The sequence below is a fragment of the Papilio xuthus genome, unplaced genomic scaffold, assembly GCF_000836235.2.
Source record: "Papilio xuthus unplaced genomic scaffold, Pxut_1.1 DF827870.1, whole genome shotgun sequence".
NCBI lineage: Eukaryota > Metazoa > Arthropoda > Insecta > Lepidoptera > Papilionidae > Papilio > Papilio xuthus.
The window spans coordinates 75,614-87,298 of record NW_013530779.1 but is presented as its reverse complement, the minus strand read 5'-3'; the positions used below and the strand labels follow the sequence as shown (position 1 = coordinate 87,298).

Below are 11,685 nucleotides of genomic sequence, written 5' to 3'. Positions count from 1 at the left end.
CAGCACTCCCCCGCCCCGCTCCCCTCGTTAAAGTAACGGAGTTAAAAGCCCTAAAGTGATACGTCGAAAGACACGTCAACGTTTTTAAACCATTAGTGATTTATGTTCAGGCGTGTCGCACTCGCACCGCGCTACAACTATGTACGTATGTACACATACGTATAATGCTATAACAAATGCATCTTCTATATTTCGAGGGCAATAATGTATTTTAATATTATACTTGATATCACAGGTTTCTTTCTATTTACAGAAAATTCAGGTCGATGGACCTGTAATAAATCTTTATAATATAGGGAAAAAAGTGGTGATTTTTCTGCGGTACCTGCCAAAATTAACAAGACTGCATAGTAACGATGGTTACCTTATTCTTACATTCCTTATTCTTAAGCTCCATGTAGCCTGAAAGCAGCGGATGCGTCTCCAAGTGGTCGGCAGCCCATTGCCCAAAGTGATTTGTGCTGGCTGCAGATATGTTATGTGTATCGATCGTCGTCTGCGTGCGAAGTCCGCGGCCCCTAAATCGCACCGTCCCAAGCCGCCCTAAGCTGCGACAACTGCCGCCACCAAGGATCCCTCGATAACACTACTTTTGTATACGACTAACACACGAGTACAATGTAAGAGTAATTTTTTTTTTCTATTTAAAAAGTACCTGATATTGCATCGGTAAGTAGAATTGTATTGCGCCAAGTGTTCATTTATTCAGCACACTAGAAAAATATATTACAAATTATTTTTATATCTGTATCGATAACTACACCGCCTGTGATAACATTAAGCACTATTTTACTTACCTTTTCTATTAAAACCTAAATTTAATAAAGCTCGTAAACCAAACGTTTTGGTGATCCTGGCGCAGGACACTGTCCTGCGAGTCCGATACGGCTTACGGCTACAGCCTCAGTGGATAAGCAGTAGCGTGGTGGAGCAGAGCAGCGAGCGTTTGCTCTCAACCCCTCAGTAGCGAACCGACCGCCGACCGTACACGTTGTCTGGCTCGTGCTCACCGCGCGTCACTCCGCTGCGAACTTAAACACGATAGCGTCCGAATATCCTACCTTGAATTCAAACTTTAACGAATTATTTACCGATCGTATCTTAGATTTAACAATTAATTTTCACGTTCTAAAACATAAAAAGCAACCTGTTGTCCACTTTAATCATAATAACGTGTGACCGGGGAGACAACCTGACCGCCGGAATTCGTCGCACCGATGATGAGGTCCGTCCCTGGGGTCCACGCAGCGTGCTAGCCATGGGAACCCTCATCAAATTCCCTCTTACGATCCGCTTCGATATATTGATCTCATGAGACCGGCATAGATGAAGATGATACTGAAAATAGGAGGAAAGCTGCCCTCGGGCGTGAGGCTCGCGGAAAAAGAGAAGAAAGAGACGAGCAAGGAGAAGAAAGAAGTACGACGGGAGAGCAAAAAGGCCGCAGAGCGATGCGAGGATCGCTGCCCGGCGGACCCGTGGGCGTACTGTGCGGTGCTGTGGTGTGCGTGCGCCATGAGCCTGGTGTCCAGCGGGTACAGCCTGTACCGGCAGCAGGGGCTGCAGGACCGGCTGTCACTGCTGGAGGAGCAGCACGCCGCGCTGCGCAGCGCCGTGCTGGAGCCCCTGCAGCCCGCAGCCCGACTGCGGCGCGACTTACGCACCCCGCGGCCGCACCGCCAGCGCAGCATCAGCGACTACGGCCATTGCGGATGTCCACCAGGTCAGTGACGTGACATATATTACTTGTTTCCTAAGCCAGTTGTACTTCAAACTCAAAAATTACCCATAGAAAATTAAATAGCAAAATTTAAAATAAGACTTATTTTAAAAGTTTAGATTTAGATGTTTCTAAATCTCTCTTGGCATTAAGGTAAATATTATCTTTGTATATAAAAACGTAAATAAGGCGTATACGGTGTACGTCGGTCGTGAAGCCGTGAGAGCGCGGCGTTCGTGCCGCCAGTCCACAGCTCGCGACAGCGTGACAATTGATTCGCCGCACACATCACATCACGTCACGTGTCACGTCCCGCGTCACGTCCCGCGTCACGTCTCGCTGCCCGCCGCCTTGTCTCGCCTCGGCCGACTTCATTCATAGATGCTTATTCTTAATCCGCATGAAGTTATTACATCCACGACGCCGCGGTGACGTGCGGCAGCGCGCGGCGGCAGCGCGCGGCGGCACAGCGCGCTTTCCAAGGTCAAGGTTGATATTATTATCATCACATTGTAATCAAGTTATTAATTAATGGATAAGATCCTAAAAGATTGAAAGTTTTAAATAATAAAATATTATTCACTTGACTGTGAAGTTGTTATATGGTTTCAATCATCGCTTCAGTCACAACCGGTCCAGTGGAAATCTACTGTCATGCACAGTATTGTAGAAACTTTAAAGTTGTTGACAAACTTTTAATATTGTTGTATAGTTGTGGTGGTAGGCCGGACACTCGGGACGAGCAGTGCGCCGGCCGGAGTGTTTACCTCATCTACGGCGTCAGCAGCTAACCCGATCAAGTTCTATCAATATTTGTTGAGCGCGAGAACGCGTCCCGCGGGATGTGTCCGCTGCGTCGTGTAATTTCTGCTGTATCTGTATCTTTAACACATTTATTTTAACACCGCAACGTGATAGTCTAAAGATAAATAAAACTAAAAATAAACTTTGGGTCCTACGAAAAGGATATCAATTTGATATTTGTGGCACCCGCGAGAAAGAAGTCATGAAAGTAAATTAATTTTGCCTTAATTTAGGTACAGCATAAACTTCCGTAATCCAAGTATAGTATTCTTGCAATTCTATTTGTGTACTTAGCGATGCGATGCTCTGGCGGCTCGAACCCGGCGCGGCGTCACTAATAGTGTGGCACCACATTAACAGAACGACGCGACGCTCTCTCCCTAGCGACGACGACGAAGACGACGGCAACGTGCGATCTCTTTGTTTTCATTTGTCATTATTTCTTGTAAGTATAGAATAGTACTAATACGAATGGCAGAATATTTACCTAAAACTATCCGCACTTGTCATCTTCAGAAGTGTGAGTGGGAGATTAAACAAAAGCAGAATCTGGTTTTAGATTGTAAGTTCGCGGTCATAATTAAACTGAAATCCAACCAGTTTTATTGTGTTGATGTCGACTCGGTGCTCGTGATGTTGCTCGGGATTTGTGCGTATCGATATTGTCAGTATGATCGACGTTATTTATTAATGACGTCATTGTTAGCGGAGAAATATTCATGATGGGTTCGAATTGGAGCGATCCAATCCAAAATAACGCGCTCGTAAATAATTCTATTGACAGTGCGGGGACGCGGGCACGTTGGATATCCAACCAATTCATTGTTTAAATTTCATATTTTACGAGCTTATCCGCTATTTACCTAAGTCATTATTGTGAAATATTGATGGCGGGGTGGGGTGGCGGGGGGTAGCGGAGGTGACAATATATCGCACGATGTGTCACCGGCTTTATTGTGTCTTCAATATATAGCTTTCAATTATTATCTTGCACATCGCCTAATGTTTTTCAGCCTCCTACAATATATCTTATATTTTATTTATTTATAACAAATTCAAAAGTATTTCGATACTCCGCAACATTCAATTTTCATTGAGCTAAAAGGAATTGAACTAAATCGACCACATGTATGTAGAGAGAGTGTGTCTTTGTTGGCCATTTGATGATTTGTGAGGGGTGTATGTATGTATGTATGTATGTGAAATAGCGGATTTATTAAGATTTGTTATTGATATTGTTATCAATATTATAGAGGAGAATAACGTTGAGAGATACATAAACGTTGAGAAATAGCAAGTGAGCCGGCCGACAGAGCACTGCGCTCCGACTGGCACCGACACATTACACCCTATGGGATTTGAGCTTCACTGTTACACACGTACGTTAAGTGAGAAAACATGTATTTACCGCCTATTAAACTGCTTCAAACTATAAAAATCCTTCATTTTAATCTTTTCGTCTGCAACTCAAAGCCCCGTATTAGCGATACCCTTACCAATATAACTATTCATGGCAGCGAACAAAAACGCCAATAAAGTAACTAACACTTAACAACATCCGAGGTGGGTACGCGGACCCGTCTTTCAAAATCCTATTTTTTTTATCCTTCGCCGCAATACAAAGTTAATCCCAAGTGGAAAGCTGTCAGCCGACCCCCAAGCCCCGCATCCCGCACCCCGCTACCCCGCAGCGCCAGGCCGGCACGCCGACAGGCAGGCAGGCAGCCCGCAGGCGCTGATCGAAAAAATGATAAAGTACCGGATGGTGCGAATAGGATGCAGAGGGTGACAGTTTTATTGAAGGGCTGCGGGGCGCAGTTAGCGGGCCATGAGCTCTGATTACAGCGCTGGTTATTGTTGTGTGAAGTGTTTGTATGAAGCGATGTTATGTGAGCGGATTTGCGCGGAGTTACTCTGTCCAATGCAGCGTCAGTAAACAACTGTCGGCTGCTGCGGGTGATTGATATCTTAATGCAAGGAGCTAAGCTTTAGATAATTGTTCAGCTGACACATGTAACGTAGTGCGTCCCCGCTGCGAGATATCATTCTCCAGCTGCACAATGAGCATTTCACGTTTCGTTGAAACAGCGATAAATCGTATTCAGAATGTTAAGTGAATTCTGAATTGTAATTAATTACCTTGTGGTTATGTTTAGAGAATGCACGCATTGGAGCTCATTACCAGTTAACATAAATAAGTGTGAGAAAGCTAGAACAAAACATCACATAACTAGACATAGATTTTTCCCTGACAAAATCGCTATGTTTCTTAAATCTATCACTTACTATTATACATGCGATGTTTACATGGATAGATCGTTGTTTCTTTGAAGGTATCTCCGGAACAGCCGAACGTATGTCACTGAAATTTGGCATTATCTGGAAAAAACAAAGAGGCTACTTATTAACTTTTATTAAATTCCGCGCGGGCGGATTCGCGGGCGACAGCTAATAGTTACATATTTCTGACTTCAATTAAAAACATTGGCATAGTGTTTTCCATAAGTTTTATTACAAAATCATTCAAAGTTTAACAAACCATTTAATATTCACTGGCTTTTCATTTAAATGTTACCAATTAAAAATTATTTATGTGTGAAAGAAATGACATTTGGCTCCGCTTTTTGGAGACTCCATCGTTTTGCAAATGTTCAGGAAATGTAACGGCAACCCTGCGGCAATGGATCGGAGTGATTATTGAACGAGGCAACAAGGAATAATATATATGCAGGTAGCAGCGGTTCAATAGTGGAATAACTGCAGGACAGAGGCGGGACAGCGGGATGACGATAGTGGCGCGTGCACGTGACGTGACACGGTCTGCACACCTAAAATTAGTAACAGAAGGAATTCAGAAATCAATGTTATGTATAATGTCGACACGTATTCATTGCAATAGTATAAATAATGCATCAATGAACTGATAGTCCTACAATATAATCGAATACAGAGTTTCCAACATCAGTTCGATTCGGTGGCGATCCGTGTATTAGCGGCCTGCGGTCAGCGGGGATCATGGCAATGGACGCTAAGCACCTCCCGGGCTCGCAAACATGAGTGGACATTGAACACTCGCCGCCGTCGACCGCCGCGTGTCCGACACTACACAACACTACAAACTCATACCCGCAATGAAATCGAATAATTAATCCTCAGCAACACTTTGTCGGTTATCAACCAACATTTACCATTATATAGAATAACATTTTCGTGTTAAGATTCAAAGCAAAACTCCATTCACAAAATCAATTTATGCTAATAGACATGATTCAAGAAATATATATTCAGGCTTATAGTTTATCGGTGAAATTAACAAATACAAATACCAAGACAGCTTTGCTTTTTGTTCGTAACAGCCGCATTGCGAATTAGGCCCACAACTAATCACTTCAGCCCAAACTCCATTGTGTAAAGTGAGCGCGCGACGCCCGGGCGCAGGCTTCCATTGTCGCTAATACCTTTAGCAAAGTCTAGCCTCCTCTGCAAACACCCTTATGTATAGACCAAACAACCTGAGTAAACAGCCTCGCTTGTTTGTTTGTGCACAAATTAGTTGTATTTGATTCAAATTAATTTATAACAAAATGTGTAACATTATGTTTGTTATTTTTTAAACTACAAAATATAAAATCGACATTGTACTTAATACATATATTCAAAAGTTATTAAATTACAGTTACACATGTTTGTTGACGATTTATAGAATAGCTTATTTTCAGGTTATTTTAAAATTTTGTTTACTCGGTTCCTGTAGTATACAATTTTGGTGATAACCTTACCTGCTCTCTCCGACGCGGGCCAATTTACCTACACAAAGCTCCGGCATAGTGTCGGCAAAGTTTAGCGCGGCGCAGTGCGAGGCCATGGCGGCGGCGGCGGTAAAGCAGCGTATTGAACTCTGAGCAACTGTTTACGGACTAAAATTACGTTTATTTCGCGGAGGCTTATTTAGGTTTCTTTATTATCTAAAGCAGCGGGCGCGGCCCAGAAACTAACAACAAGTCAAAACAATCAGGCCGTATAATCAAAACTATGTAGGGCCGGAAGGCTGAAGGTAGGGGGTGGGGTGGCGCGAAGCCTGTGTAAATAAGGAATACGCCACCTCACTTCCGGTCACGTCACGCGCCCTCCCGTCACCAAGTTTAGGTAGTACTTCTTGTAACTTATAGTACACAGTTTGCGACATTCTTTGTTACAACGATGACGAGATAACTTCACGCAAATGATTATAGAACTTCGAAGCTTATTTTAAATTAATTAATTCCAAATAAGATGAACATACGATATAATTGCAATGAATTACATCAGAGCGGACAGCCACAGTCATTAATTGTATTAGAACAATCCCGACATTAGAGAGCATTCCTTTAAATAAACATTCGGTAGTTTGTTATCGGCTCCACTTCACTCCGCACCACTCGCGCGATGTTCATTAACGAACCTTATTAGTGCTGTTTGTCTTCGGTGACCTGCGACCTACGCCCTGCATGTGAACTTTTGAAAGCTTCCGAAGATAGCGACGCGCGGGGCCTCCCTAATTGAATGTTTGCTCTGCCGATGGAGCCGACGCAGCCCTACCATTTACATGCAAATCTAAATTTCACGCTAAGCGATATTAGTTCTTATACGTCGATCTCGTATGGAACGGATTCGTTGCTGAGGGCGGCTAAAGTCATTTAACCGTGGGGGAAATAAATTGAGTCCGTTGAGACGGTTTTAGATTTATTTTGATTTGGTTCAATGTACGTATACAACATATTTGTGTGCGGATGTGTGTCGGAGATTAAGTCGTTATTAGAGTCCTAAGTCCTGGGCAGCCTGCAGAGCGTCAGCGGCGTCACTCAACGCCGCGAGTGCTCCGATGATCAGTGTTGTGTTATACTAATAACTACCCGTCTGTTTGTGCTCTTAATCTTAACTAATGCAGTTGTCTGCCATTCGTTTAATTTTATTATAAGCTATGTATAACTATGTCATCAAGACTAATTTATTTCTTTATTGGAAGACTCTTTCAATCGAGTAAATGCTCTTCATTTAATTATTTTAATATCGACACCTGCACAAGACTGGTATGCGATGTAAAGCGAGCATGGCGTCAGACTCGCGCGAAGAGCGATGCCGGAGGAGCAAATGAAATGAAGTCGACACTTGAGCGGACAAATGAAGGCAATTCGTGAGGCACGCTGCACGGTGCAGGCGGCACGGCACGGCACGGGACGGGACGGGACGAAATACGCATTGCCCGAGGTTTGTGCCGACTGAGTTATGAGGTGCCACTGCAAGCGTGCAAACAATATTGTTAACTCTTTTGCGTTTAGCGCAGTTTTTGATTAGCAAAATTGCTTTTTCCAAATTATCAACAAGTTCTCTTGTCATAATCCATCTTCTATTAATAATTGAATTAGTAATTAACTAAAAACTATTTCTACGATAGACAATTTTGCAATTCCTGTAAAGTGCAGAATTGAACGTTTGTTCGGTATTACTTAAATTACAAAACGTGTCTATGTCCAGCTTGTGAACCGAAAAAATAAGTTAAAGCAGGATTTATTGCGCAATTTCATGGCCTATTGAGTCACAGGAAGTAGACGAGAGAGGACAAGCGGGGCGGCGGCGCGTCAACCCCCCGTGACATATACTGAGACACATTGCACTACTTTTATAACCATAAAAACAAAGCCTCGTCACTATCACTACTATCGCTATGATATAATCAGGGAAATCGAACTAAACAATAGTATCAAGGGTTTGTTTGAACAAATGGCATTAAAACGATTGGTTTTGTAAACCAGAAGAAGCAATTAGAAAGCTAGCCTCGGTCCGTATTGCAGCGGGCGGTCGCGGCGGTAATTGAGTGCTCATAGCATGGCCAGCTCAGTGGCGGGCCCACGCGATTTGTTTGCTGTTAATGAACCCGTTGTACTCCCGGCCCCGCCCAGGCTGGAGTCCCGCAACACACGCCGCGGCTCTTAGGTCGCGTTACGCGAGACGCGCTAACACCCGTTATTTTTTTTGGGAATCTATCCGCTTACTAATCAAGACTCTAATTTTCCAAGTTTACTCGTTATACTATGTACTTAGTGTACGAGTACGAGTGTACAGTTGTTTTACATTAACATGATAATTACAAGCTTATTACATCAGGGCCTACGTGAGAAATATTCTGTTGTTATATCCCACTCTATGCTATTGCCACAATTTTAAGCTCGGAAAAAGTTATTTTTACTTCTGTATCATTTAGGTTTTATAAATTTGGTTAAAATTCATTTTGCGGCGGTCGCAATTAAATAATCGGAACACGTCCAGCTGATGAAGCCGTCGCCGGAGGACCAATTAAAATGATTTACATTCAGATCGGATGCAATGGCCTGCAGTTATGGAGACAAGATAAAATATACAGACAAATGCGCTCCACTGGAACTGTAATTAAATTCACTCTTAATTATAGTGAAGGCTTATTTAGATAGTAAAATGTAAACGAGCCTTAGTCGGCGCGGTGGTGAGGCGGGTTGGAGCGGGGCGGGCGGCGCGGGGCGAGCGGGCCGGGGTGCAATAGAGTCATTAGCTGCGCCTGTTGATATTACCAATTTAAACGGCCGCCAGCAGCTGTTGACGGATTCCATTCACATGCCATGCTACACGTACTTTATTGAGCGCTCCGGTGTCACCTCCAGCGCCGACATATGTATACACTACCTTCTCTAGTTACTGTTAGCTCCCTCTTAGCTTTCTGATTGTGCTCTGCCCTACACCTTTGTAATCGACTTGTAATAACATCTTTTTAAATAGTCTCGGTTGCCACTTTACAGTAATAATCAATATTATTTTACTTTCGTTTTGTCATACGTTTTTGAAAAAGCAACAGTTTCAAGCAATTTAAGGTATTGTCAAAAGTAATTTGTAAAGTTATAAAGATTGTCATCTTTTTTTAATATATTCCCACACTCCGTGTCCTGGTACCTGGTCATGGTATACTCGTATGAATAAATGCTTTAAGATGAATGATTTATAAAGATAATTAATCAAGTCGGACCGACCAACCACTTTGCAATCAGAAGAACCTAAGATCGCGGTCGAGCTGCTTAACCTTTCAAACAGAACTGCAATACATATCGAGCAATGTGTACTGCAGCTCATTGATATAAAAGTGTTCACTGCTTGCACTTGCACTTGCACCCTTTATATTCCTATGATATATTTTTGTAGTGAAGAGATATAAAAACAAAATAACAAACTAAATAATGATCTTGTAAACGTCCACAGAAATAATTCGTGCAGTTATTTTGAGTGGCAATAAAAATCAAAGCAGTAAAAGTTCTTTTGTGACGGCCGGGACTCTGAGTTACGACTCGGTCCCTCCTTAAATGTGATTTCAGCCTCATATAATGTTAAATTAATTTTTATCTTAAAGTATTATCAGTTGACACATCTCTCGGTGTTGTTTGATGACAAGGTCTTATTAAATGCGGTTTATATATCACGTTATTATACATTGAAGTTATCTACAATAATATTGACTTTATCTGAAAATGGATTTGATGCTACAAACGTTTCAGTGTAATTTAATCTGCATGTTATGTCGATTATTATAATGTCGGGTTTGCGCGTTCCTCCGCGAGCTCCGAGCTCGCAGCGACGCGACGTTCAGCCGTTGCGGCCGACATAAATCAAAAGTCGGCGCGTGTCCTCCCATTAGCGGTTTTGTAAAATATAGCTCAATATCGCATTTATGACGTTGTGGTTGGGCTCTTACCAAAGTGCGTGAAGTCAATTACTTTAGAAAACGCGATTTCTTCTAATATTTGTGTAATATGATCTATTCAGGTGTAAAGAATAAAGTCGACTCACTGAGGCGAGAGAGTGTACATTTACAACTATTTTATTAACGTATGTAACCCAAGATGATATGACAACTATGTTATACAGCCTTTAGATTTATTCACATTTTCTGTTACTTCTCTAACTTCTGTAACATTCGTATTAAAGGTCGATTGTTCAATACAAACAACAAAATATATAACGGATGTTCCGCAGCGCTTGCTACACCACAGTTCCGTTATGTCCGTTATGGCAATGCACTGCTTTTGTCCATTGTTGGTCGAACATCAAAATACAAAAGGCTGATTTTTCACTCACAAAGGTCAGTCAATCAGAACATTACACTCAGTCACAACATTTCGAGTCCCCGCAATAATGACATTATTATCAGCAGATTTCAATATTCCATATTATAATAAATGAATAAGGCTTATTAACAACATCTCAATTGTATCATTATAAAACGTTCAAATCTCAATCCCAACTTGATGAGGCATCGCAAATACCAAATGGGGATGTTAAATATTTCTATAAGGGCAGATTTGTTTGTTCGATGCTTTTTCGCATACGAAAAGAATAGAGGTCGCCGCGCGTGGTGTAACCCCATCGTAGGGTGCCGTTGACCTCGTGTTTGGAGGCTCGCGCCCCGCGCAGTGCGGCTGGACGCCGGACACCAACCCTTTGTGTGGATAACGTGTTTCTATGTCATTGTTATCAAACAATACTGGAGAGTTTTTGCTATCGAATTGACTGTGTGATGTTATGCACATTATCGTGTTATTTGTTTGTACTGTATTGAGAGCTGGGATTACATCTTTAAAAGTTATCAAATAATATAAAATGTTTGTACAATACTTTAAATACATCATTCAATATTATTTTTAGTAGAAACGCTACGTTTAAGATGTAGAGTAGATGTAACACTACTTACCCAGTGCTTGACATGGCGTGCCGTGGCGTATTGTGGCGTGGCATGGCTGTGCGGCGGTCAGCAATCGGCAGGAAAACACTGGAACTTGCCCGATTTTCTCATCGTTGGATTCCTTCCTTTGATTCATTATTAACGAGCGAAAAGACATTTGCTGTGAAAACTTTATGTGCTGAGGTTTGAACTTTTACCTTATATTTTGAATATATACTTTACTTTATCTAGTAACATTTACACAAGTAATTTATGTAATTTACATTTTTAAATGTAATTTTGTGTTTTAAAAGTTTATTACTATTTTCACTCGTATCATGTTTATGTGCTATTCGTATTACTGTTGTCTGTCATTGAGTGAGATCAGTCATATAGCTTACCAATAATTGAATAGAAATCACTTTTACAATATAGCTTAATA

General features: G+C 41.9%; 1 protein-coding gene across 5 annotated transcripts in view; it reads left to right on the top strand.

Annotated features, from left to right (window-relative positions):
• The first annotated feature begins 977 nt into the window (after positions 1-977).
• Positions 978-11,685, top strand: part of LOC106115259 (collagen alpha chain CG42342) — a 56,584-nt gene continuing 45,876 nt past the window's right edge. For all 5 annotated transcript variants that reach the window (XM_013308594.1, XM_013308593.1, XM_013308590.1 and 2 more), the window contains exon 1: positions 978-1,723. In XM_013308594.1, the coding sequence (XP_013164048.1) occupies positions 1,327-1,723 (397 nt within the window). In that variant the 5' untranslated portion in view covers positions 978-1,326. The remainder of the gene's footprint in view (positions 1,724-11,685) is intronic.